The sequence below is a fragment of the Urocitellus parryii genome, chromosome 3 (assembly GCF_045843805.1).
Source record: "Urocitellus parryii isolate mUroPar1 chromosome 3, mUroPar1.hap1, whole genome shotgun sequence".
Lineage (NCBI taxonomy): Eukaryota > Metazoa > Chordata > Mammalia > Rodentia > Sciuridae > Urocitellus > Urocitellus parryii.
The window spans coordinates 211222921-211250622 of NC_135533.1; the positions used below are offsets into that span (position 1 = coordinate 211222921).

The 27702-nt window shown below is 47.7% G+C and overlaps 2 protein-coding genes across 5 annotated transcripts in view; one reads left to right on the forward strand and one right to left on the reverse strand.

Moving 5' to 3' along the window:
• The window catches only part of Slc44a2 (solute carrier family 44 member 2 (CTL2 blood group)), a 33215-nt gene extending 25583 nt beyond the window's left edge, over positions 1 to 7632 (reverse strand). The window contains exon 1 of the mRNA XM_026399623.2: positions 7507 to 7632. Within this exon, the coding sequence (XP_026255408.1) occupies positions 7507 to 7537 (31 nt within the window). The 5' untranslated portion in view covers positions 7538 to 7632. The remainder of the gene's footprint in view (positions 1 to 7506) is intronic.
• Positions 7633 to 17141: 9509 nt separating this feature from the next.
• Positions 17142 to 26779, forward strand: Ap1m2 (adaptor related protein complex 1 subunit mu 2). Of its 4 annotated transcripts, none has more exons than XM_026399778.2 (12): positions 17142 to 17183; positions 18698 to 18854; positions 19084 to 19151; positions 20905 to 21035; positions 21146 to 21293; positions 21386 to 21512; positions 21975 to 22123; positions 22226 to 22297; positions 24834 to 24992; positions 25898 to 26023; positions 26299 to 26374; positions 26757 to 26779. In XM_026399778.2, the coding sequence occupies exons 1-12, from the start codon at positions 17142 to 17144 to the stop codon at positions 26777 to 26779; spliced, it is 1278 nt and encodes a 425-aa protein (XP_026255563.1). The 4 variants fall into 4 exon arrangements, with proteins under 4 accessions (XP_026255563.1, XP_026255564.1, XP_077651901.1 ...); XM_026399779.2 differs by having other exon boundaries at positions 21981 to 22123; XM_077795775.1 differs by having other exon boundaries at positions 21010 to 21035.
• The last annotated feature ends 923 nt before the right edge of the window (positions 26780 to 27702 follow it).

Here is a 27702-nt window from a genome sequence, read left to right on the forward strand (position 1 = left end):
TTCTGCCATTGGATCCCATAGAGGCCAGAGGGAGCCTGTGAAGACCTGAGTCAGGCTACATCCCTGGTTTGCCCAAGATTTCTCACTGGGCCTCACCTTTCTCCTAACAAAAGTCTAACAAGGCCCTGGACTCTGTCCTTTCCCTCCTCCCGCCACATGGGCCTCCTCATTGCTCCATCACACCAGATATGCCTCTACTCCAGGGCCTTTGCACACATACTTGTCCTGAAATATTCCTCACAGCTCCCTGGCTCCCTCCTCTGGTCACCTGTCCAGCCTCTGGGATCCCCACACTTTTTTTTTTTTTTTTTTTTTTTTTTAGAGAGAGTGAGAGAGGAGAGAGAGAGAGAGAGAGAGAGAGAGAGAGAGAGAGAGAATTTTTTTTTAATATTTATTTTTTAGTTTTCGGCGGACACAACATCTTTGTTTGTATGTGGTGCTGAGGATCCAACTGGGCCGCACGCATGCCAGGCGAGCGTGCTACCGCTTGAGCCACATCCCCAGCCCGATCCCCACACTTTTAAATCTCAAACCCACCTCCAGACCCTAACAATCACTCCCACCCCTCTTCCACAATTAATTTTTCTCCAGAACCCTTATTGGATATACTAAGTATTTCCCAATCATTCATCTTAGTTCTCATCTGTCTCCCTTTCTAGAATGTTCCACAAGGGCAGCATTTTTGTTCTGTCCACTGCTGTGTCTTCAGGGTCTAGGACAGAATTTGGTACACGGCACTGGTCCAATGAATGTTCATAGAAGGAAGCTATAGGTGAATTTATTTACATTAAGCAATCTGTACACTTATCGAGATCAAAATTTCAGGACTGGTAATGTGGCTCAGTGGTTAATTGCCCCTCGGTTCAATCCCCAGTAACAACAACAACAACAACAAAAATCAAAACCAAAATCTCAGTTCAGAATTGGGTGCAGTGGTATGAGTCTATAAACCCAGTGACTCAGGAGGCTGAGGCAGGAGGACTGTAAATTCAAGGTCAGTCTCAGCAACTTAGGGAGGCCCTAAGCCATTTAGTGAGACCCTGTGTCAAAATAAAAGATTTAAAGGGTTGGGGCTGTGACTCATTGGCAAAGTGCCCCTGGGTTCAACCCTCAGTACCAAAAAAAGAAAAAAATTCAGTTTAGACTTAAAAAAAAAAAAAATCACTATGCCTTTCACCTTTATTCTGAGAACCCTCACTTGTTCTCCCTGGGGCAAGTTCCTCTCATCAATTCCTTTTTCTCTTTTCCCAGGCACTGCCTAGAGGGCGTAGACACAAGCGGATTTGTAACTAACTTCATCTCTCTCGCTGAGGATGGAACCCAGGGCCTTGCACATGCTCCGCTGGTGCTGAGCCAAGGAACCACACCCCAAGCCCTAACCTAATCTTGTCAGGCACTGTTCCCCTCTTTGCTATTTCACAGAAAAACATAATTGGACTATTTCACAGAACAACATAATTGGATAGTGTTTCCCACTATCAAGAGCTGGAACTGTTTCATCTTTTTAAAAGACTACATAGTATTCCACTATGGAACCCTACCATTTTTTCCATTAAACCAGCCCAAGGAGCTGTAAAAAGATACAGATGTCACATGCAAGCGCTAAAACAAATAGACTAAGCTCTAGAAGAAGACATTATGTCTGGGGTGAGGACAGATGGCCAGGGGCTTGTAGAAGGTTCTTTCACATGGAAAGCTAGAAATCTTCCATGTGTTGCAGGGTTTATTTATTTTTAGTTTTTAGTCTCCCTGTTCCAAAAGAGAGACGATACTAATTTTGTTGTACAAGAGTTTAAAATCGGGGCTGGAGTCGTAGTTCTGTGGCAGAGCGCTGGCCTAGCACGTGTGAGGCACTGGGTTCAATTCTCAGCACCACATATATATAAATAAAATAAAGTTCATCAACAACTAATAAATATTTTTTTAAAAAAGAGTAACTGTTTTCAGTATTGGGAACTGAGCTCAGGGGTGCTCCACCACCAAGTTCAATTCTCAGTTCTTGTTTTTTTTTTTTTCTTTTTTCTTTTCTTTTTCTTTTTTTAGTACTGGGGATTGAACCAGGGTGCTTAACCACCGAGCCACATCCCCAGACCTATTTATTTATTTATTTATTTAGGGTGCTGGGGTGGCGTGGGCTCTCTCTCCTCCAGCGAGGAGGTCCACGGAACAGGGTAGAGGAGAGTGTGGCTGCAGAGTCGCTATTCCAGACCTCCGGAGACCAAGCAGGAAGCAGGTCTGATTTTATTGCGCAGTTACCAGGTATATATCCTCAGGCAGTAGCCAAGCAGATTACAGGCAGCCACCAATGCAATTTCTGGCCAACTGTCCTTGCAGCGACCAATCGAGGAGCGGACCGGGCTGTGGAGCAAGCCCAGGGACTGCAACAGCTGCAACACGGGGCCTCACACCCAGGGCTGTGCCTATGGGGTAAGCAGTTAGCAGCTGGGGGAGTGGTTTGCCACTCAGATGCCCTTGTATGCAGTACTCCATCCACTTGTCCCCATGCTGGGGATTGAACCCAGGGCCTTGTGCAGGAGAGGCAAGCACTCAACAAACTGAGCTATATCCCCAACCCTTATTTTTTGAGACAGGTTTTTGTTGTTGTTGTTGTTGTTTGTTTTTTTTTGTTTGTTTTTGTACCAGGAATTGAACCCAGGGGTGCTTAACCACTGAGCCACAACCCTAGCCCTTTTTTATATATTTGACTTAGAGATAGGGTCTTGCTGAGTTGCTTAGGGCCTCACTGAGTTGCTGAAGCTGACTTTGAACTTTCGATCCTCCAACCTCAACCTCCCAAGCTGCTAGGATTACAGGCGTGCACCACTGTGTCCAGTTCCCAGTCCTTTTTATTTATTTTTAAATTTTGACACAGCATCTCACTGTGTTGCCTAGGCTGACCTTGAACTTGCGATCCTCCTGCCTCAGCCTCCTGGGTAGCTGGGATTGCAAACGTGCACCATTGCACCTGGCGTTTGTTTTGTACTTTGAAGCAGGTAAGTGTATTATCATGTTCCCCCAAAGTTGCCATTAACAAGTCAATACCTCTCCTACACACACCTTTTCCTTTTTCAGACCTGGGGCATGCTAGACAGTCACCCTACCACTGAGCTACACCCTGGCCCAGGAATCTGCTTTTTTTTTTTTTTTTTTTTTTTTGCGATTTTTTTTTATTGTTGGTCGTTCAAAACATTACATAGTTCCTCATACATCATATTTCACAGTTTGATTCAAATGAGTTATGAACTCCCAATTTTACCCCGTATACAGATTGCTGTATCACATCAGTTACCCTTCCATTGATTGACATATTGCCTTTCTAGTGTCTGATGTATTCTGCTGTCTGTCCTATTCTCTACTATCCCCCCTCCCCTCCCCTCCCCTCCCCTCCCCTTTTCTCTCTCTACCCCTTCTACTGTAAATCACTTCTTCCATTTGAATTATCTTGTCTTACCCCTCCTTTCCTCTTATATGTCATTTTGTATAACCCTGAGGATCGCCTTCCATTTCCATGCGATTCCCCTTCTTGTTTCCTTTCCCTCCCACCTCTCAACCCTGTTAATGAAAATCTTCGTCTCAAGCTCTTCGTCCCTACCCTGTCCTTGTTTCCTCCCCTTATATCAGAGGAGTCATTTGGTATTTGTTTTTTAAAGATTGACTAGCTTCACTTAGCATAATCTGCTCTAATGCCATCCATTTCCCTCCAAATTCTATGATTTTGTCATTTTTAAATGCAGAGTAATACTCCATTGTGTATAAATGCCACATTTTTTTAATCCATTCATCTATTGAAGGGCATCTAGGCTGATTCCACAATCTTGCTATCGTGAATGTGCTGCTATGAACATCGATGTAGCAGTGTCCCTGTAGCATGCTCTTATTAGGTCTTTAGGGAATAGACCGAGAAGGGGAATAGCTGGGTCAAATGGTGGTTCCATTCCCAGCTTTCCAAGAAATCTCCATACTGCTTTCCAAATTGGCTGCACCAATTTGCAGTCCCACCAGCAATGAACAAGAGTGCCCTTTTCCCCGCATCCTCTCCAGCACTTATTGTTGTTTGACTTCCTAATGGCTGCCAATCTTACTGGAGTGAGATGGTATCTTAGGGTAGTTTTGATTTGCATTTCTCTGACTGCTAGCGATGGTGAGCATTTTTTCATGTACTTATTGATTGATTGTATGTCCTCTTCTGAGAAGTGTCTGTTCAGGTCCTTTGCCCATTTATTGATTGGGTTACTTGTTGTCTTATTGTCTAATTTTTTGAGTTCTTTATATATTCTGGTTATTAGGGCTCTATCTGAAGTGTGTGGAGTAAAGATTTGTTCCCAGGATGTAGGCTCCCTGTTTATCTCTCTTATTGTTTCTTTTGCTGAGAAAAAACTTTTTAGTTTGAGTAAGTCCCATTTGTTGATTCTAGTTGTTAACTCTTGCGCTATGGGTGTCCTATTGAGGAATTTGGAGCCTGCTCCCACAGTATGTAGATCATAACCAACTTTTTCTTCTATCAGATGCCGTGTCTCTGATTTAATATCAAGCTCCTTGATCCATTTTGAGTTAACTTTTGTGCAAGGCGAGAGATAGGGATTCAGATTCATTTTGATGCAAATGGATTTCCAGTTTTCCCAGCACCATTTGTTGAAGATGCTATCCTTCCTCCATTGCATGCTTTTAGCCCCTTTATCAAATATAAGATAGTTGTAGTTTTGTGGATTGGTTACTGTGTCCTCTATTCTGTACCAAGGAATCTGCTTTTTAATGAAGCAGCACTCCTTCCTCCCCCCCCCCCCCCGTTTTTCTCCTTCCTGGCCGAAGTTTACTCTTTGGGGCTCTAGAATCCTTCTCTGTGCTGCTGATGTCATGGGTGGGCTAAGAACGGCAGTGCCCATCGACGACATCCGCTGGGACCCAGGCGGTTTCCTGTTTCCCCTGGAGGCTGCCGCCTTCCTCTAGAGATAGAGCCTCTATGAAGGAAGGAGTTTTCGGTCCTTCCCAGTTCAGCCCGAGTCTATGTCTTGACAGAGGGGGCTGTTTCTCTAGTAGCTTGTACAAAACCTGTGTCCTCGGTGTCACCAACCCCAAAGACCTCCTGAGCACACTGAGCTCGCCACCGTGCAAATTGTTTCCCACCAGTGAGTGTGATCGGCCCAGCCGCCATAGAGACAAGGATGCAGAGCTTCAGAGAGGTCATTGACTCACCTAGAGTCACACAGCCTGTTAAATGTCAGAACCACAATTTGGTCTGGGTCTGTCTGATGTCACCCCTAAATTCAAGGTAACCGGTGGGAAGCCATGGGGGTAGTAGGGAAGAGTATAAGAACCACTCAGTCTTAGGGCTGGGGAGGTAGCTCAGTTGGTAGAGTGCTAAATAGTGCATGCACAAGGCCCTGGGTTCTAAATGGTAAAAGAACCATTTAGTCTTGTACCTTATTTCCAAGGAAAAGCTCTCCATTATCTGACAGACTTCCTGGGAAAGCCCAGCCGCCTCCGATTTTTGGTTCCAATAAAAAGGAAGGATTTACAAATTAAGCAAGAACCCAGCAAGCAATCAAGTCAGGGAGCCCCTCTAAGGACATGAGGGTCTGAGCGCAGGACTCAGAAGACGTTTCCATCTCAGGCTCTGCTCAGTCTCATAGAGGGAACTAATTAAGCAACTATGTGGTTTATTTGCTGTTCCTTCTGCCTAGAACACACTCCCCTGAGATCTTCCCACGGCCAGCTCCTCATCCAGTCCTTAGTCGCCTAAAATAGAGCCCGATGATTCTTCCACACAGAACACAGCCCTGTTCTTTGCTTCACAACCTCAAACAACCTATAATTACATATTTATTCTCTTGTCCACTCCCTGCGGTCTAGGATTTTTCTACTTCTCCACGACTACCTTCCCAGTGTCTAGGTCTCTGCTGGTAAGACATTTGGTAAATACTTGTCGACTGGGGCTGGGAGGTAGCTCAGGGGCAGAGCATTTGCCCAGCATGTGCAAGGCTCTGGGTTCAATCCCCAGCCCCGCAGGGTAAAAACAACCACCACCACCAAAAAAAAAAAAAAAAAGTGTGCTGTCTTGACTTCTGGGCAAGTCTGACTGGACCTGGGCAGGTTTACTCAGCTCCATCCATGGCTCAGTGTTAGCCTTTGGCCAGATTCAAAACTGGGTGAATCACATCATTGTCCACTCTGCCCTCACAACCCCCATCCCAGCCAGACCTCATGGAAACCAAAGATCCCTCAGGTACTGACCACAGGCAGGAAGGACCTGGTCAGTACCCCAGCGTTCAGATTCCTACATCAGAGACAGCCCGCCATACCCAAGGGATGCACAGCACAGAGTAATTGCAAAGTCTGGGACTTGATCCAAAACCAAGAGCCTGGGGACCCTTCTGGAGGTCTAGGCTGGCAGCTTCAAACAGCCAGGGACGTGACTAGGAGATGGCCAGGTCATGGTAGCTCCCTCTTGGATGGGTTGGGCAGGGAGGGTCCCAGCCTCATCCCTCTGTCTCTCCCTGCAGCCTCCAGAGGCCACAGTCCCTAGGGGAAAGGAAGGCATAATGCTAGCCTACTTGTTTTTCTTGATTATTTTTGCAGTTTCCGGCCCCCTTTCCAAGGCCCTTGATTCTCTGCTGTTTGCAGGAAGTTCCTGTCACACAATCTTCCAGCGAAAGGGTCCCTTTCCCCCAGGGCAGTGCCTAATTGGGTCCTGGGAACCCAAAATGGAGAAGAGACAGGAGAAACTGAGAACAGCAACACCCGCCCGTGGGAAAGCAGGGGATGGCCTCACCTGCAAGGGGATGGCCTTGCCTTAGGGCGCACGAGAGTGAGGAAGGGCCCACATCCTGGCCCCATCCCCAGTGCAAAAAGGCTAAGGCCTCCCTCTGAGGTTCACCAAGGGGGGCTCTGTCTCCCGGACCTGCTAAAATGGGAGGCGGGCACCCCGGGTTATTTGCACAGGGCAAGGAAAGTTTCTCAATTGTTTCCTGCTTCCTTCCTGGCCCCTCACAGGAGGCGCCCTTGTTTCCGCCCTTCCTAGGCTTCTGGCCAGACTGGGTGGGCTCCCATCCCAGTATTCGTCTCTCCAATCTTGCCTCAGTTTCCCCATCTAGCCAAAAGCCCGGGATGGTTACTTCTTGGGGAAGGAGGATGTGGGTCGCAGGAAGAAGTAAACAAAGGGGTCTGGGAGAGGAGGGGGATTTGGAGAGGTCGGGGCCCTGTTCCTTTTCCCAGCCGCGATCACCACTCCTCCCCTCCCCCGCCTGCCATCTGAGCCGCCCAGATAACGGGACCTCCACAGGCAGAGCATGCGCGGTGAGCCCCGGCCCATCAGCCAGAGGGGGAGCTGGGGCTCTGGGGAGGGGACGCGGGGAGACCAGAGTCACCCGGGAGCGTGGGCTGCGCGCAGCGCAGGATGCAGAGGCCTGGAGGCGGAGGGACCTCAGGCTGCAGCGCGGCTGTTTAAGGTCTCAGATGTCCCCTCCCTCAAGATCAGTAGCCCCCCGACTCCGCAGAGGCGCTCCCTACCGTAGGCTCCGTCCTTCCGATCGTCCTCCATGGCCGCAGCAGGCGGGGAAGGGTGTCCCAGCCAGCGAGACCCCAGCCCCGGCGGGCGCGAGGCTCCGCGGGCTGCAGCGCCCCGCCCCGGGTCGAGGTCCCGCCCCGCCCGCCTGGCCAGCCCCCGCGCGTCCTCTCCAATGGGAGCCCTGCGCGGGAGGGGGCGGGACCTGGGGGCGGGGCCGGGGCCCGGAGGGGGTGGGCTCCAATCTTTGTTTCTAATCTGGGCGCTCTGGAGACCCCTCTTACTGCGTGTGACGGGTCTGCAGAGGTTGGTTGTCATTCATTCATCCCTTCATCCATTCATAGATTCGTCAAACAGATACTGAGTGCTGACCGTGTGCCTTTGAACAGACAAAAAGATGACATTAATAAAAATGTTTAGTTATAGATGAACACAGTATCTTTATTCTGTTTATTTATTTTTATTTGGTGCTGAGGATCGAACCCACAGCCTCACATGTGCGAGGCAAGCGCTCCACCACTGAGCCACAACTCCAGCCCAAGATGCCATTTTTCATTCATCAGATGGGCAAGAATTTGAGTTTGGTCACATCAAACCGGAGTGAGCAAATGCTGCAGGGCAGAATGGTCTCTGACCGAATGATTCTAAACCTTGTTCATGCTGCGTGACTCCTCTCTCTAGCATTGACCCTAGAGAAGCCAACACGGGCGGATGTGCATGGGGCGTACGTATCAAAGGGTGTGTTCCCAGAAGCCTTGATCCTTACTGCCGAAAAGGGGGGGGGGTTGTGTTATACAATATGATTTGCAAGAGGAAATACAATAACTGTGGAGAAAAAAAATGAAGTCATCCGGGGAACACAAATTAGAACTTCAGTAACCTCGGTGAGCTACTACTACACACCCTTGAGAAGAGCCAAAACTAAAAAGACTGACTGTGCCAAGGGGTGACTAGGATCTGGCGCTGATAGGAATGAAAAATGACACAGTGTCTTGGGAAAAGAACTGGCAGTTTCTTGTAAAGTTAAATGGACATCTACCAATGACTTAGGCATTATACTTCCAGGTATTTACCCAAGAAAAGTTAAAAAAAAAAAAAAATATATATATATATATATATACACACACACACACACACCCCACCCCCACCCCAGGTAGGCGCTGAGCCACACACCTGTAATCACAGTGCCTCATGAGGGTGAGACAGGAGGATAGCAAGTTTCAGGCCAGCCTCAGCAACTTAGCAATGCCCTGTCAAACAGGCAAGTGGGGGGACAGAGCACCCCTAGGTTCAATCCTTTATACCCCAAATTCATTAATTAGATTTAAAAATAAAAATAAAGGAAAGACCCCCAAAGACTTTTATATAAATATTCTTAGCAGCTTTCTACATAGTGGCCCCAAACCTAGAAGCAACCAAAATGTCCATCAATAAGTAAATGTTAAAGAAATTGTGTTCCTGGGCTGGGGATGTGGCTCAAGCGGTAGCGCGCTCGCCTGGTGTGCGTGCGGCCCGGGTTCGATCCTCAGCACCACATACCAACAAAGATGTTGTGTCTGCCGAAAACTAAAAAATAAATATTAAAAAAATTCTCTCCTCTCTCACTCTAAAAAAAAAAAAAAGAAAAGAAAAGAAATTGTGTTCCTTCCATGTCATGTAATTCTCAGCAATAAAAGGAATGAACTAAGGGCAGGGAGACTTGGGAAAGGGGAAATACTGGAGAGTGATATTGACCAGTCTATTGTTATATCCTGTGCATGTATGAATATGTAAAAATACCTCCTACCATATGGACAACTAAAATGAATCAATTTTAAAAATAAAAAAAAAATGAAATGAAAGGAATGAACTACTGATACATACAACTAGGATGGATCTAAAAACAAAAGCATGCTGGGGCTGGGCATGGTGGCACACGCCTGCAATCCCAGCAGTGGGGAGGCTGAGGCAAGAGGATCACAAGTTCAAAGCCAGCTTCAGCAACTTAGTGAGGTCTAAGGAACTCAGCAAGACCCTATTTTTAAAAAAAGGGGCTGGGGAGGTGGCTCAATGGTTAAGCCCCCCTGGGTTCAATTCCCCAGCACCAAAAAAAAAAAAGCTTGCTGGGCTCTATGGTGCACACCTCAAATCCCTCCAGCTTGGGAGGCTGAGGAAAGAGGATGGCAAGTTCAAGGCCTGTCTAGGCAATTAGCAAGACCCTGTGTCAAGATAAGATAAAAAAGGCTGAAGATGTATGTAGCTCTGTGGTACAGCACGATGGGTTCAAACTTCAGCACCAAAATAAGGATAATAATGCCCAGTGAAAGAGATCAGACACTTGTTTCCATAAAATTCTAGAACACATAATCAACTTAAGGTAGCAGAGCAGACCCCTCAGTAAAAATTTTAAAATGTGGCATATATACACACACGGAATATTACTCAGCAATAAAAAAGAATAAAATCATGGCATTTGTAGGTAAATGGATGGCGTTGGAGAAAATAATGCTAAGTGAAGTGAGCCAATCCCCAAAAACCAAATGCTGAATGTTTTCTCTGATATATGGTGACCAACCCATAATGGCATAGGGAGGGGGAGCATGGGAGGAATAGAGGAACTCTAGATGGTGCAGAGGGATGGGAGGGGAAGGGAGGGGGCAGGGGGTTAGCAATGATGGTGGAATGTGATGGACATCATTATCCAAAGTACGTGTATGAAGACAGGAATTGGTGTGAACATTCTTTATATACAAACAGAAATATGAAAAACTGTGCTCTATATATGTGATAAGAATTGTGATGCATTCCACTGTCATGTATTTAAAAAATAAAATCAATTAAATATTAAAATAACACTAAGCAAAACTTTTAACTGATCAAATAAAAAAGAAAAAGATAGCAGAGCATAGATTATGGTTTGCCTTCAGGGGCAGTAGCCGCTGGCAGGGGAACTTCCGGGTGACAGAAAACAGAAGTGCGGTTTCCACAGGTGGGTTCAGTGTGTGATAACTTGGCTTCTGCCCTTTCTCAGTGTATGTTTCATTTTTAAAATGGAAAAATTTAAATAGTTCGTGAGAGGGCTGGGGTGTCGCTCGGTGGTAAAGCGTTTGCCTAGCATGTGTGAGGCCCTGGGTCCAATCCCTAGCATGTGGGGAGGGGAGGAAGTGGTTTGGCAAGTTATAATGGGACTGAATGTTTATATAGAGCTTACTCAGCATTAGGCAAGGTATTAAGTACTTCACATTAAATCTTCCTGACCACTTTCCAGTGAGGGAAAGTGACGCAGAGAGGTTAAGCAATTGACTCACAGTCACACTGTGCACATGCAATTGTATAAGGATCTGAACCCACGCAGTTGGATTCCAAGACCCGCAGACACGCTCCACCCGAATTCCCTGTCATACCCCTTTTGCATAGCCTAGCTAGGCTCCTAGCTTGTATTGTTGAGTAAAACTAGCAAGTTACACTTAGTCACTTGGTCCAACATGATATGGGGAAAAGAGAGGGAGAGAAGAACAATAATCAGGAACCTCACCACACATGCACACATGCACACACGCACACATGCACACACGCACACATGGAGCCAGAGAAAGATCTGGACAGTCCTCAGTTAACAGAGGGACCAGGATGGTGGGGTGGTAATCAAAGGGGATCGCTTTCTCTATAACATTCTCTGAGATAAAGTATTCATCTGTTTCTGGGGTAGGTAAAAACACTATTGCAAAATATAACTTGAAATAAGTCAGTCACAAAGGGACAAATGCTTGAATTTCACTCATCGGTGGTCCCTAGAGTCCTCACACGCATGGAGACAGAAGGCCAATGGTGGGTGTCTGTGGCTGGAGGGGGAGGATGGAGAGTTAGTGTTTACTGGGTTCAGTTTCAATTTGGGGAGATGAGAAAGTTCTGGAAACAGATGGTGGTGACGCTTGCATCAGGAGTGTGTTCCATGCCACTTAAAAAGGGTTCGGGGGGCTGAGGCTGGGGCTCAGCGGTAGAGCACTCACCTAGCACGTGCGAGGCCTTGGGTTGGATCCTCAGCACCACATCAAAATAAATAAGTAAAATAAAGGCATTGTGTCCAAGTACAACCAAAAAACAAATATAAAAAAGAAATGGTTTGAGGGCTGGGGCTGTGGCTCAGTGGTAAAGCTCTTGCCTACAAGGCTTGAGGCCCTGGGTTCGATCCCCAGCACCACATAAAAATAAACAAATAAAAATAAAGATATTGTGTCTATCTACAACTTTTTTTTTTTTTTTAAATGGTTCGAGCTGGGCGCAGTGGCACATGCCTGTCATCCCAGTAGTTTGGAAGTCTGAGACAGGAGAATTGCGAATTCAAAGCCAGCTTCAGCAATGGTGAGGCGCCAAGCAATTTGATGAGACCCTATCTCTAAATAAAATACAAAATAGGGCCCGGGGACGTGGCTCTAGTGGCTGAGTGCTCCTGAGTTCAATCCCTGGTACCAAAAACAAACAAATAAATAAATAATAAAAATGGCTTGAATGACACATTTTTGTTATATTTTGCCACCATAAAAAGTTTTAAATTGACTTCAAAATATAAGGTGCAACAGGGCTGTGAGGGTAGCACTAGGCACTGGGAAAGCACAGAGCAGGGATCCGCCCCAGACAGGGCTGGGCAGTCAGAAAAAATCTCTGAGAGCTGAGTGCGGAGGGACAGCGGGTAAAGAAAGCAAAACGGGGTGAGGGGGGGAGTTTTGCAAGCAGGGGTCAGGGGTCAGGACCTGAAGAAAGAGCGTAAGAAGGGGGAGAGAAAGGAACTAAAACTAGGGAAGTCACTGTGTCTGGGGCAAGGAGTTCAAGTGGTGCCATGTGGTTGAGGTCAGCAGGGTGTGGTTGTGCCAGATAGGGCAGCTCCAGGGTAATGGGGAGCCATGGTGGGTGGGGGAGTGAGTGAGGGCCCTAGCAACTTTGTGTTTCAGAGAGATGCCTTCAGTGGGTGGAGAAGGGAATGAGGATGGGGCCCGAGGCAGGGTCCCTGAGGGAGGATGCCCACATTTGGGAGGAACTGGGACAAGGCTATACAGCCTCTGGGGGACGGGGGTGGTTGTATCTAAGGCTGGGCAGAGCCAGAACACAGAGCTGTTCTGTTCTCTGACCTTGCTGAAGCTTTTGGGCTCATGAATTTTTCAGCCAAACAAACCTTGAGTTTCGGATTCCAGGGCGCTGGGCCCAGGCTTTGGGGTTCTCTATACAGTCTGAAAACATCTCAGGGCCCCAGGAGAGGGATTCTTTCAAGGTTCGTGGCTGGTAGGAATACAGGGCACCCCCACCCTTGCTCCTTTGGGCAGAGGCAGCATAGAATCTCAGGCTTAGGCTTGGAAGAGCTGGAATTCCAGCTGGATGACTTTGTGCAGGTCACTTATCTTCTCTGAGCCTCAAGTGAAGATAACGGCCTTCCCTAAACCAAAGTGTTTCCTTTGAGGGTCCCTGCTTGGGAGGTGTTCAGGGCAGTGCCTGCATATAATGCACACCCTTTGGGCCTTAGGTAGCTTTACTAATAGAAATACTCCTCTCTGTCAAGTCAGCAAAGCCATCAGCAGTCTTGGTTGAACCAGGCTCCAGCTTCTAATTCCGGCTTAACAACCTCCTTGCCCTGTGGCCTTGAGCAAGTGGCTTGACTTCTCTGTTCTGCTGACGATATGAACAAAAAACTGTGTCAGATGATAAGCTCTTATTAAATGTGCAATATTGCTGTCTTGTTGGAGATGCTGGATTGGAGAGGAAAAAGGAATCGGGGAGGAGGCCTGATAATTGTTGCCTTTTCAATTTCTTCCCTGAAGTCCCCACTCTCTGGGGCTAATAAAGGTCTGGGGCTGGGATAGAGGAAGGAAAGATGAGACCTGTGCTGGCTCAGGCCATAGTGCATCTGAGGTAGGCTGAGGTTTAGTTTCTCTTTCTTTTCTCCACCCTCCCCCAAACTGACCCACAGTGAATCAAGATCACAGAAAGCCCTAGGGTGGATCCTACGGTCCTCAGCTGCTGATGTTCATGGTGCATCGTTGTATCCCACAGTCCAAGGAAAGGGCACATGACTGTTATGTCCATTTGGGGGGGTGGGTAACTAGGGATTGAGCCCAGAGATGCTTAAGCACTACATCCCCAGCCCTGTTAATTTTTTTTTATATAGTTGGAGATGAACAGGATGCCTCTATTTTATTTGTTTATTTTTTCTTTTTGTGGTGCTGGGGGTTGAAACCAGGGCCTTGTGTGTGTGAGGCAAGCACTCTACCAACTGAGCTATGTCCCCAGCCCTTAATTATTTATTTTATGTGGTGTTAAGGATCGAACCCAGTGCCTCACACATGCTAGGCAAATGGTCTGCCACTGAGCTACAGCCCCATCCCCATCCTCAGCCCTTTTATTTTTTATTTTGAAACAGGGTCTATCTAAGTTCCTGGAACTGAACTTGAACTTGCCATCCTTCTGCCTCAACCTCCTGAGTTACAGGGATGACAGGTATGAGCCACCACACCCAGGTTCATTATGTCCGCTTAACAGAGGGGAAACTGAGTTACAGTTGATGTGATCACAAAATGTTGTACAATATTTTTAGCACACAGGATCATATGAGGTCAGGTGTAGAATTTACTGCCTTTAGCCAATCATGTCAACACTCAAAAAGTTTTGAATTTTGAGTTGGGTGCAGTGCCACATGACTGTAATCCTAGAGCACTGGGGGTGGGGGTGGAAGGATCACAAGTTCAAAGCCATCCTCAGTCTCCACAAGGCACTAAGCAACTCAGTGAGACCCTGTCTCTAAATAAAATATTAAATAGTGCTGGAGATGTGGCTCAGTGGTTGAGCACCCCTGAGTTCAATCCCCAGTACCAGCCCCCCAAAAAAAAGAAGAGAAAAAAGTTTTGGATTTTAGAGTTGGTGATGGTTTATTTATTTATTTATTTATTTATTTTTAAAAGGCAAATTTTTTTTTTTAAGAGAGAGTGAGAGAGGAGAGAGAGAGAGAGAGAGAGAGAGAGAGAGAGAATTTTTTAATATTTTTATTTTTTAGTTCTCGGCGGACACAACATCTTTGTTGGTATGTGGTGCTGAGGATCGAATCCGGGCCCCACGCATGCCAGGCGAGCGCGCTACCGCTTGAGCCACATCCCCAGCCCCGGTTTATTTATTTTTTATTTTATTTTTTTTGTACTGGGGATTGAGCCCAGGGCCGTGGGCATACTTACTGAGCGACACCCCAAGCTCAAATTTTGGAGCATTTCTGACTTCATATTTTCAGATTAGGGATGCTCTACCTAAATAAGCATACGAAATTGTGTCAGCTACATCCCAGGCAGTGTTTCAACACCAGGTTGCATAAAATAACTCACTTAGTTGGTACCATAAGTTAATGAGGAAAGCAGAATGATTAGCCCCATTTCCTAGATGTGCAAGCTGAAGATTCGAACACAGGCAGCCAGCTCCAGAGTCCTGGTGCTTCACCAGCACACAAAGGGCAACAAAACCTATGCTACAGCCAGCACCAGGCAGCGCGGGGGCGGGACTGAGTAGGAGGATGCAAGTTCCTGGTCAGCCTGAGCATTTAGTGAGAATCTGTCTCAAAATAAAAAATAAAGTCTGGTGCGGTGGGGCAAGCCTGTAATCCCAGCGGTTTGGGAGGCTGAATCAGGAGGATCTGGAGTTCCAAGCCAGCCTCAGCAACAGTGAGGCGCTAAGCAACTCAGTGAGACCCTGTCTTTAAATAAAATACAAAATAGGGCTGGAGATGTGGCTCAGTGGTGGAGGGCCCCAAGTTAAATCCCCAGTACCGACCCCCGCAAACAAACAAACAAATAAATAAAAATAAAAAGGGCAGGAGATGTAGCTCGGTACTAGAGCGCCCTCTGGTGTCAATCCCCATCACGGGGGGAAAATTATGGTGGCGGGTCAAGTTCAGGGGTAGAGAGTTTCCCCAGCATGATCCAGGACCTGGGTCCCATCTCCAACACTGAAAAAGCAAACAAGAAAAAAAAAATCCCTGCAGTGCGATTTTGTTTTTCAGAACTGGGATTGAACCCAGGGATGCTTTACCACCAAGGTACATCTCCAGGCCATCCATCTATCTGGCAATTGGGGATTAAACCCAGGGGAGCTTTACCACCGAGCCACATCACCAGCCCTTTTCATCTTCATCGTTTGTTTTGAGGCAGGATCTCCCTAAATTGCTGAGGCTGGCCTCGAACTTGCAATCCTCCCTCAACCTCCAGAGCCTGTGGGTTTACAGACATATACCACCACGCCTGGCCTTTTATTTTTTTCTGTTTCTCTTAGGATCATCCCTTTTTTGTGTTTCAACCTCGTGTCTTTTGGCCTCCCTAGAAAAAGAGCAGTGACATTATCTATTTCAACTCTCACTGAGCCACAGATGATGTTTAATAAATAAATATTCACTTACTAAATAAATCTTCCTCGTAAAGAAAGAGCTTTCAGTAGGATATGGTGGTGCTCTCCTGTAATCCCAGCGGCTCAAGAGGCTGAGGCAGGAGGATCAAAGCCAGCCTCATAAATTTAGTAAGGCCTTAGAAACTTAGCAAGAATCTGTCTTAAAAAAAAAAAAAAAAAAAAAAAAAAAAGCTTTAAGTGCCCTTGAGTTCAATCCCTGGTACTAAAAGGAAAAAGAAAAAGAAAACTCAGGTTAGCACACACAGTAGTTGCTCAGTAAATATTTGTAAAAGACTATTATTATGTTTATATAATAATCCATTTATTTTCTGACATTCTTTCAACATCTAGTTGTATTAGAGTAGGAGTATTTATTTATTTATTTTTAAAGAGAGAGAGAGAGAAAGAATTTTAATATTTATTTTTTAGTTCTCGGCGGACACAACATCTTTGTTGGTATGTGGTGCTGAGGATGGAACCCGGGCCGCACGCATGCCAGGCGAACGCGCTATGGCTTGAGCCACATCCCCAGCCCAGGAGTATTTATTTAATTTTTTTTTTTTGCTGAGGATGGAACTCATGGCCTCATGTATACTACTACAGGAAGACCACTGCCACTGATCTACGCTTCCAGACTTTTTTTTTTTTTTTTAATGGGTGAAAAAGAACACTAGGATTAAGAAAAGCAGCTACATTTGTCCTACTCTGAGTGCTATCCATGGTTTCTGGCACTGAGTGGAAAAACGATTGAGTTTGAAAAGAGTCATTTAGTAGTAAAATTTATTGTATGGATGAATGAATTGGACAAATACTGAGTGGACAGCGAGGGGCTCTGGGGACAAACATAAACAGGAGGAGGTCCTCCCCTACTGGGACTGACATTCCTGTGGGAGAGATGGGGAATGGACAGGGAGGGTGAATAAGTGGGGGATGGCGGGAGGGAGGAAAGGAAGGAGGGATGGCTGGGCGCACGGAGGGCGGGCGGTCGATTGGGCCGGGTTCTGTGCGCCCCGCACTCCCGATCGCCTAGGGAAGGCGAGGCGGGGCCGTGGTTCCGCGCTTCGTCTGGCTGCTCCCAGCCCCGGTGGCCAGTCAGGTCGGCCGACCGCGGCGCTCACCTGGCGGCCTCCCCTTTAAGAGGCGCTCACCTGGGCGCTCACCTGGGTGCGGGCGCTTCCGCAGGAAGAGGAAGCGGCACGGTCGTCACCTCTCGGATCGCCCCGTCCGTCTCCCAGGTCCCCCGGCCTCCACCATGTCCGCCTCAGCAGTTTTCATTCTTGACGTCAAGGGCAAGGTGAGGGTGACTAGAGGGACGGTGGGGCCCACAGGTGAGGCGCGCTCCGTGGGATCCGGGGCCCACCTCTCTCCTCCGCGCAGGCTAGGCAGGTCTTGGAGGCGTGGGGACCCCGCCGTCCCCAGCAATCCCTGGGAGTCCCGCTCACTCTCCAAGTGGCCTGGGGGCAGTCAGGCCCTCAGAGCCTCCATTCCCCTTTAGGTAAAAATGGGGACCACAGGGCCTGGCTGCAGCTCAGTTGGTGGGGTGCTCGCCCCGGTGCACAAGGCCTGGGTCAGTCCCCAACGGGAACAACAAAGGTCCCCACCCAGTGCTCGTTAGAATACGTATAAACCACTGGGCTTAGTGGCCCTGCTGCAAAGTTAAGCGCTCTGTAAATTGAGATTCATTCCATCGCCAGTGTTAATGGCGCCTCTGGGGAAAGGGACTCCACCTCATTTCCCTATGGGTCCCCTTGCCCCTTCCTGAAGCCCCTTGCCCTTAAAGGTGGTGATGACAGTGATGGTGAAGGTGAAAACATAGTAGTGAGAGCCAGGCGAGGCGGCTCAGGCCTGTAAACCCAGTGGCTCCAGAGCCTGAGGCAGGAGGATCTCGAGTTCAAAGCCAGCCTCAGCAAAAGCAAGGCGCCAAGCAATGCAGTGAGACCCTGTCTCTAAATAAAACATAAAATAGGGCTGGGGATGTGGGTCAGTGGTCGAGTGCCCTTGAGTTCAATCCCTGGTACTCCCCCCTCCAAAAAAAAAAAAAAAAAAAATAGTAGTGAGAGCCCAGCCAGGGAGTGGTACCGGCCTATAGTCCAGCTACTCAGGAGGCTGAGGCAGAGAGAGGATCACTGAGTTTCAGATTAGCCTGGGCAACATAGGGAAACCCAGCCTCAAGAAAACCAGCAAATAAAAATTAAAATAAAATAAAAACAGGTAATACCAACCTCTTCCATGGACAAGAGCAGAATTCTGAAGCCTTGGTTCAATTTGTTTCTGCACTTCTTATGACTTATAAACTCAATTTACCCAATCTGTAAGATGGAGATGCTGATGTGGCAACAATGAAATAAACTGAGAAATGTCAAACCTTTGTTCCTTTTATTTTTGGAGAGTGAACCTAGTGTCTCATGTATTTGAAGCAAGCACTCTGCCGCTGAGCTACATCACAGCCCTTTTTTATATTAAGATAAGAGCTTGCTAAATTACTCAGGTTGGCCTTGAATTTGAGATCCTCTTGCTTCAGCCTTCCCAGTCACTGGGAGTAGCTGGGATTACAGGCTGCGCGCCACCATGCTAGCATAATCCTCCTTGGCAGGAAGCACACTGGGTTTCAGTGAGGGCTCTGAATACATTAGCTATTGTTATCATGTGCCCATTTTATAGGCAGGGAAACTGAGGCACACAGAAGCAGAGCCTTGGCTTGCTCCCCTCAACTGGGAAATCCAGCCAGAACTGGACACTCTGAGGCCCCAAGGTTGTGGGTTCTCAGATACTGGGGGTGACCAGGTCATCCCCTTTATCCACCCTTAGCCCCTGATCAGCCGCAACTATAAGGGCGATGTGGCCATGAGCGAGATTGACCATTTCATGCCTCTGCTTATGCAACGGGAGGAGGAGGGTGCCCTGGCACCACTACTGAGCCATGGCCGGGTCCACTTCCTGTGGATCAAACACAGTAACCTCTACTGTATCCAGCCCAGGTAGGGCCCCTGGGGGTTCAGGGTGGTGGCACTTAGGCACTGAGAGGGTGACCTAAGGACAGGAATTGCATAGCACATCTGCAGCGACTCGGATTATCTGTAGGGGTGGTTTGCAATGGGGGTAATGGCGGGACATAGATTGGAAGTTCAGGATCTAAACTGAATTTGAGCCCCACCCCTCCAATGTCACCTTTTCCTTAACCTTGCTGTGCCCAGTGGTGGCCACCACACTGAAGAATGCCAATGCCTCCATGGTATACTCCTTCCTCTACAAGACTGTGGAGGTAAGTACTGGCCTCTCATTGGCCCACTGTTCTGTGCCCACCTCTTTCAAGGGTCCTATCTCCCAGGAAACCAGCCTTCCCTGGCCTTCTGTAGGGGTCTCTGGGTTAGCCTGTGCTTCCCCATCAAAGGCTCCTTAGCTGTTCAGATCATCTCTTCTTCTGGGTGCAGTGTAATCTCAGTGTCTTGGGAGGCTGAGGCAGGAAGATTGCAAGTCTAAAGCCAGCCTCAGCAACTTTGTGAGGCCCTAAGAAACTCAGCAAGACTTTGTCTCTAAAACATGAAAAAGGGCTGGGGATGTGGCTCAGTGGTAAAGCACCCCCGGGTTGGTTCAATCCCTGGGACACACACCCACACAAAAGATCATCTCTTCCTCTAATGCAGGAACCAGGGAGATCCCTGAGCCAGCGGGCTTAGTATCCAGCCCCAGCTTCCCTACTTCCTGTTACTTGACCCTAAACAAGTCCTGCCTCAGGGTTGTTGTGCAATTTAATGAAATTAGTATGTATAAAGTGCCTAGAACAATCTCCAGTGCAGTCATCCCTTGATATCCACTGGGGATTGGTCCCAGGACATTCCAAGATGCCAGTATCCAAGGATGCTCAAGTCTCTTGTATAAAATGTTCTAGTATTTCATAGAACCTATGCACATCCTTCTGTAAACTTTAAGTAATCTCAAGATGAAAATATAATACTAAGTGCTATGTAAATCTATATAAAGTTGTAGATTGTATTGTTTAGGAATCATGACAGGATTTTATTCAAGTTCAGCACAACATGCCACTTTCTTTTGGGACTTTTTTTTTTTTTTTTTTTTTGGTACTAGAAATTGAACCCAAGGGTGCTTCACCACTGAGCTATCTTGGGGATGTGACACAGGTTCAAACATGAAATTAACTTATGTTTTGCTAGGTGGTGGCATACACCTGTAATCTGGGTGATTTAAGAGAGGCAGAAGCTAGGAGGATTGCAAGTTCAAAGCCAGCCTCAGTAACTTAGAGAGGCCCTCAGCAACTTAGAGAGACTCGGTCTCAATACAAAAAATAAAAAGTGCTGTGGATATGGCTCAGTGATAAATCACCCCTGACTTCAACCCCCAGTGCCCCCCAAAAAGAAAATAATTTATGTTTTATAGACACCTTATACATATAGACTGAAGATCTTTTTTTGTTTTTGTTTTTTTGGGTACTGGGGTTGAACTCAGGGCACTCGACCACTGAGCCATATCCCCAGCCCTATTGTATTTTATTTAGAGACAGGGCTCACTGAGTTGCTTAGGGCCTCACCTTTGCTGAGGCTGGCTTTGAACTCGTGATCCTCCTACCTCAGTTTTCCAAGTCACTGGCATTACAGGCATGTGCTGCCATGCCCGGCTAGTTACAGTTCTCTATGACTCACATACAACAACAAAAAAAATACACACATACTTGATACATATATTTATAAAAGTCCTTTTAATTCCTTCCTCCAGAAATCTTCTTTACAGAATCTTCCTAGACCTCTCTGCCCTCTAGGATCCTGTGGCTGCTTGTATTTTCCTCCTTACTGTCCCTGATTGGATTGGATTGGTTCTGTGATCCATCCATTTTCCCCATGAGGGGAGAGAACCTGTCTGCTTTCTCTAACATTAATGTCCCAGCACAGGCACAGAGTAGGTACTCAATAATTGCTCCTTGGATGGTGGCTTCAAAGACTGCAGACACAGCCCATGGCCATAGCCACACCTATGTGGCAATCTGTCTGCCCCCACCCCAGGTCTTCTGTGAATACTTCAAGGAGCTGGAGGAGGAGAGCATCCGTGACAACTTTGTCATTGTCTATGAGCTGCTGGATGAGCTCATGGACTTTGGTTTCCCACAGACCACGGACAGCAAGATCCTACAGGAGTGAGTGGGCCACATGGGCAGCTGCGGCTGGGCCGTGGGTGGAAGGAATCCAGGAAGGCCCAGAGGTGTTCCAGGGACTAGCTGCTGGTCCCCGTTGCCCTTCCTGCCAGGTACATCACGCAGCAGGGCAACAAACTGGAGACTGGCAAGTCACGGGTGCCACCCACGGTAACGAACGCCGTGTCTTGGCGCTCTGAGGGCATCAAGTACAAGAAGAATGAGGTCTTCATTGATGTCATCGAGTCTGTCAACCTACTGGTGAGGCCCCGCATCTCCACTCCACCCCCATCACGGCCTACCAGCAGGAGAGGGGACCCTAAGCCTGGTGACCTCCATGTGTCTGTCTGCAGGTCAACGCCAATGGCAGTGTCCTGCTGAGTGAGATCGTGGGAACCATCAAGCTCAAGGTGTTTCTGTCCGGAATGCCTGAGCTGCGGCTTGGCCTCAATGACCGCGTGCTCTTTGAGCTCACTGGCCGTAAGATTCTGGGGGATCCTCTGACCCAAAGCATGCCCAAGGGAACCTGGGAACCCAAGGAATGCAGCCAGATCTGAAATAAGTTCTCGCGCGCCCTCTGCCGGTCAATACCAGTGCTGCAGTTGCAATTTAACTGAGCAAAAGCTTTTTCATTGTCAAAGCGCGAGAGGCACACACACTGGTGGAATTTGACATCCTCCTGCTGCATTCCAGGAGCAGCTCTCTATCTTGCCCTCATGGCCTTGATATTCTAGTGGGAGAAAACACATGAGCATCATGTTTAAAAGGCTGACATCAATATCCAGGCTCTGGCTTCACATCTTAGCTCTGCCCTACCAGTTGCTTATGCTCTCTGGGCCTCAGTTTCCTCATCTGTCTTCGCCTTGGTAGTGCTGGGTAGGGAAGGTGGAAATACAGACCCTACCCTGGCATCCAAGGTCACTGTCTTTACTGACCTCTGAGTTTCAGGCAGCAAGAACAAGTCCGTGGAGCTGGAGGATGTCAAATTCCACCAGTGTGTGCGCCTCTCGCGCTTTGACAATGACCGCACCATCTCCTTTATCCCCCCTGATGGTGACTTTGAGCTTATGTCCTACCGCCTCAGCACCCAGGTGAGGCATGGTCAAGCCCTGTGGGAATGGGGTGGTGGTGTGGATGAGCTGGGATGAGGGTTGATCCCAGAGTCTCTGAAAACTCTTCTGTTCTGTCTGCAGGTCAAGCCACTGATATGGATTGAATCTGTCATTGAGAAGTTCTCCCACAGCCGAGTGGAGATCATGGTCAAGGTGGGTCCTGCGGCAAACATGTTAACGAGGAATGGTCTTTTCCACCTGTCTTTTTCCTAGTCCGACCCTCCTGCTGTTCTTCTTCTGCTGCATTGTTTCCTCTTCGTTTATTTATTTTTTTCTTCTTCTTTATATTGGGAATTGAAACCAGGACATTGTGCAAGCTAGGCAAGTGCTCTACCACTGAGCTATATCCCACCCCTTTTTATTGTATTTAGAAACTGGGTCTCCCTAAGTTGCCCAGGCCAGCCTTGATCTTGTGATCCTCCTGCCTCAGCATCCTGAGTAGCTCGGATTGTAGGCATGTGCCACTGTGCCCACCTCTTCAGAGTCCTTAACTTGTGATTTTCACAAAGAAAGTTCTCAATAGTGTTTCAATAACAAAAGGAGTATTAACTATTCATTATGTAATTTTAACTGACTCTGTACTTTGTACAGAGACTGAGGGATGTGAGAAAAGACCAAAAATGGGGCTGGGGATGTGGCTCAAGCGGTAGCATGCTCGCCTGGCATGCGTGCGGCCCGGGTTCGATCCTCAGAACCACATACAAACAAAGATGTTGTGTCCGCCGATAACTAAAAAATAAATATTAAAATTCTCTCTCTCTCTCACTCTCTCTTAAAAAAAAAAAAAAAAAAAAAGAAAAAGAAAAGACCAAAAATCTTGCAGGTCAGAGTACTTGCAGGTCAAAGAACTTGCAGGTCAAAGAACTTGCAGGTTGGGACTGGGGTAGTGGCTTAGCAGTAGACTGCTTGCTTAGCACCTGTGAGGTGCTGGCTTTGATCCTCAGCACCACATAAAAATAAATAAATAAAATAAAGGTATTGTGTCCAACTACAACTAAAAAATATCATTTCTTTCTTTTTTTTTTCTTGTGGTGCTGGGGATTGAACCCAGGGCCTTGTGCATGTGAGGCAAGCACTCTACCAACTGAGCTATATACCTGGCCCAAAACTAATATTTAAAAAAAAAGGAGAGGGGACGGGGCTGGAGTTGAGGCTCAGTGGCAGAGCACTTGCCTAGCATGGGTGAGGCACTGGGTTTGATCCTCAGCACCACATAAAGATAAATAAATAAATAAAGATTTAAAAAAAAAAAAAACTTGCAGGTCAGTTGATGAGATAGATCAATGATCCACAGATCTTGTCTGATAAGTTATCACCAGAGGTAATAGGAGCTGGGCATACATGAGGCCTGTGTTGTTTTTTTCTTTTTCCTTTTCTTTTCTTTTTTTTTTGGCAGGGCATACCAGGGATTGAACCCAGGAACACTTGACCACTCAGCCATATCCCCAGTCCTTTTTATGTTTCATTTTGAGAAGGACCTCACTAAGTTAGAGTCTTACTAAATTGCTGAGGCTGACTTTGAACTCATGATCCTCCTGCCTCAACCTCCCGAGCTGCTGGAATTACAGTCATGTGTGTCCATGTGTGGCCCTACTTGATTTTTTTTTTTTTTTTTTTGGTACCAGGGATTGAACCCAGGGGTACTCCGCCACTGAGCTACATCCTCAGCCCTATTTTATATAGAGTCAGGGTCTCCCTGAGTTGCTTATTACCTCGCTTTTGCTGGGGCTGGCTTTGAAGTCACAATCCTCCTGCCTCTGTCTGCTGAGCTGCTGGGATTACAGGCATGCACCCCTGCACCTGGCCCAGTCTTTCCTTATCCCATTCCTCTTCCCTTCCTTCATTCCCTTTCATTCATTTCTCTCCACCTACTCCACTGATCTTCCTTCTATTTTTATTTTCATCCCCCTACCCCTTATTTTTGAATAGCTTCAGTTTTTGTGGGTTTTTTTTTTTTTTTTTTTTTTTTTTTTTTTTTTAGGGAGAGGGGCTGGGGGTTGGGGTACACAGTTCTAGCACTTCCAAAAGAGAGAGAGAAAGAGAGAGCGATCCTAACTCCCCTGTCCTCCTCTGTCCTGACCCAGCTCTGTCATATTTACTTGGACTTGGATATTCCTGGTCCCCTGGCTTCCCCTCTTGGCCCCTATGTTCTATTCTCCAGATGATGCCTGAACACCTAAGCCAGTCAGGAGCTACTGCTCAGAACCTCCATGGCTCCCATCTGACCTGGCATAAAAGCCAGGAACCCAAGGTGGTAGAGTCCCCCGCCCAGTTTGCTCTGTTAAGTCCTTGCCTGCACTTCCTCTCACTGTCCCCTTCGTTCATTCACTCCCTCGAGCCACATCAGCCTTCTCACTGTTTCTGAAGCACACCCAGCAAAATGCTACCAAGGGGCTTTGCACTAGCTGTTCCCTTTCCCTCGATCACCCTGCTACCACCACCCAGATACCCACGTGCCACCTTCCATCTCCTTTGGTTCTTTGCTTAAATGTCACCTCCCAGAAGCTTTCCCTGACCATCTGCCCCCTTTAAAGTTGTCGTCCCAGGGGATGTAGCTCAGTGACAGAACACTTGCCCAGCATGCAGGGGAGGCCCTGGGTTCATTTTCATTGCTGAAAAGCAGGGACTTGGTGGATGTTGGCAGAATAGATCATTGAATTCTTCATGCTCATGCTCTCTCCCTGGACAGGCCAAGGGCCAGTTTAAGAAGCAGTCAGTGGCAAACGGCGTGGAGATATCTGTCCCTGTACCCAGTGATGCTGACTCTCCACGCTTCAAGACCAGCGTGGGCAGTGCCAAGTATGTGCCAGAAAAGAATGTCGTTATTTGGAGTATCAAGTCCTTCCCAGTGAGTACTGGCGACAGGCAGGACATGTGAGGGAAAGAGGGGACTGGCATGGTGGGGGGATGAGGTGGGGAACGGATCAGGCACCCACATATGTATGTGTACATGTGCTTATCCTTTGGGAGGGATAAAGGGTAGAACTCAGACCAATCTTCATGATGGAAAGTGGGTTTAAATGCCACATCCCACCCCAAGTTCTCTGGAAACCAGCCCTGGATTCAGATTTCTCACCCTGGACTTTCTGAGTCTGGTGAGTTTGGAAAATCTGCTGCCCCTCAGGGACTCAGTTTGCTATCTATCAAATAAGCTGACTGATGATTTAGCTACATCCTTGGGTCACTGGAAGATTTTTTTTTTTTTTTTTTTTTTTTTGAGACGGCATCCTGCTATATTGCCTAGACTGGCCTCAAACTCCTGGGCTCAAGTGGTCTTCCGACTCACCCTCCTGTGAGGGGGGACTACTGGGGTACCATTGTCCTCAGCCACTGAAGGATTTGGTCTGTTCATGTCATCTGGGTATGGGGGTTGTCCTCAGGCCTGAGAAGACAGGAGATGGTAATTCAATCCCCGCACCTCTGGGTTTTACAGTTAAGAGTCTTCCATGAGTCTAAGCAGGTGCCTTTCCTTCCTTTTTGTGGTGCTGGAGATGAAACCCAGGGGTGCTTCACTACCGAGCCACATCCCAGCCCTTTTTATATTTTATTTTGAGAGTTTTGCTAAATTGCTAAGGATGGCCTTGAACTTGTGATCCTCCTGCCTCACCCTCCTGAGTCACTTGGATTACAGGCATGCGCCATCTCATCCCTGTATAATGGGCTGCATGCAGAGATTGCTACATGGACTGTTGTGAAGATGGTCTGGAATGGATAGGGGGCCCTTGTGCAGCTGATGTCCCCATGTATTCTCAGGGGGGCAAGGAGTACCTGATGCGAGCCCACTTTGGCCTCCCCAGCGTGGAAAAGGAAGAGGTAGATGGCCGGCCCCCCATTGGGGTCAAGTTTGAGATTCCCTACTTCACCGTCTCTGGCATCCAGGTAAGGGAAGCGGGTAGGGAAGTGCCTCTCTGTGCCTTCAGTGGGTTCCCTGTTTCTCCTGTGCCTTGTCTCAAGTCACCTGGGATTACAGGTGTGAGCCACCATGCCAGCCCACCTCTTTCCTTTCTGTCCTGGACCACCTTCTCTCTGTTCATGCCATGCCACTTCCTTATTACCCTGTGTCATATATTCCCTTGGCCCAAACCATCGTTCCCTTCTGACCCATGGCATCTCACTCCTACAAGCCTGGGCCACCTCATTTTGTTCCCTTTCAGGTCCGTTACATGAAGATCATTGAGAAAAGCGGTTACCAGGCCCTGCCCTGGGTTCGTTATATCACCCAGAGTGGCGGTAAGGCAGCCTGGTTCCTGGGATGATGGGGTCAGGGAGATGGAGGGGAGTGGGATCTCAGGGCTTAAACAATGCTAAAATTCAACAGCCAGCCCTGCCTGTTCACAAGCCACAGTGAACCTCTGTACATCTATAAAATGGAGTCAGTGTCCAGGTCCAGGTTGGGTAAGGTTAGGATAAGGGACTGAATTCTTAGTACTTCCATCTGCTGCCTGGAAACCAGATTGTTGTCAAGGTTACGTGGTTTAACTCCATCCTAAGCTTTGTTAAATACTCTCTAGAACGATTATGAATGCTGGGGCAGGGGATGGATTTTAGGGGATTGTTCCTGTTCCTCTTTTCCTCAGTTCTTATAGGGCCCCTGCTCATTGTTTTTCTGCAGATTATCAACTTCGTACCAGCTAGATGGGAGAAGAAGTGGGGGTTTGAACATGAGGGATCCCTCTCCTCAAGGCCCCTCTGCATATTTTAGAGAGGAGCTGGAAATGTGTGGCTGTGTGTGTGTGGTTGTGTGTGTGTGGGCAGGCCACTGACTTAGCAAGTTTCCTGCTCCCAGCACCCAACCCCCTCCTTGTATCTTCTACTAATGGGCTGGGAGGGGATGGTCTCTTTGCCTTCCTTACTCTTGGGGGCCCCCCCACCATGATTTTATATGAAGAAATATCATAGGGGCTCGAATCCCCCCCTCATGAGTGCCTTCTTGCAGTGTCCTGCCTTAGAGTGTACTGGGGACCCCTCCTTCTTCACAGCTGCTGAGCCCAGAGGCTCCTCAAGCCTGTTACTCTGAGCTTTAGGATGTCATTAAAATGATGAATCTCCTTGCTGAGTACATGCTTCTTGGCTGGGGACTGGGGATGTCAGTTATGTCCCTGAAATGCTGATTGGGAGTGTCCATTTGACACATGTCCATTTCTTAGCCCTGGTCATCACTCGCCTAGGCTAGGGCAGTAATCACCCTGGTGACCTGCTCTTGCCTGAACTTCCTCACCACAGTCTGGTTTTCCCCAGTAGCAGGCAGAGAGGTGGCTGTTAACTTCTTTCTTTTTGGGGGGTTCCAGGTATTGAACCCAGGGGTGCCTAACCACTATATTGCTGAGGCTGGTTTTGAACTTGTGATACTCATGCCTCAGCCTCCTAAGCCGCAGGCTTGTGCCACCATGCCTAACCCGTGATTGTTGATTTCTTAGTCACATCAAGGTTTCTCTACCTAGACCCTTCCTGTGGTTCCAGTGTTGTTCAAAGTAAAAGCCAATGCAGCCCACAGGCCCCATCTGCACAACCCCACCCTATTTCCCACCCACCCTCCCTGACCTCATCCCACTCTTACT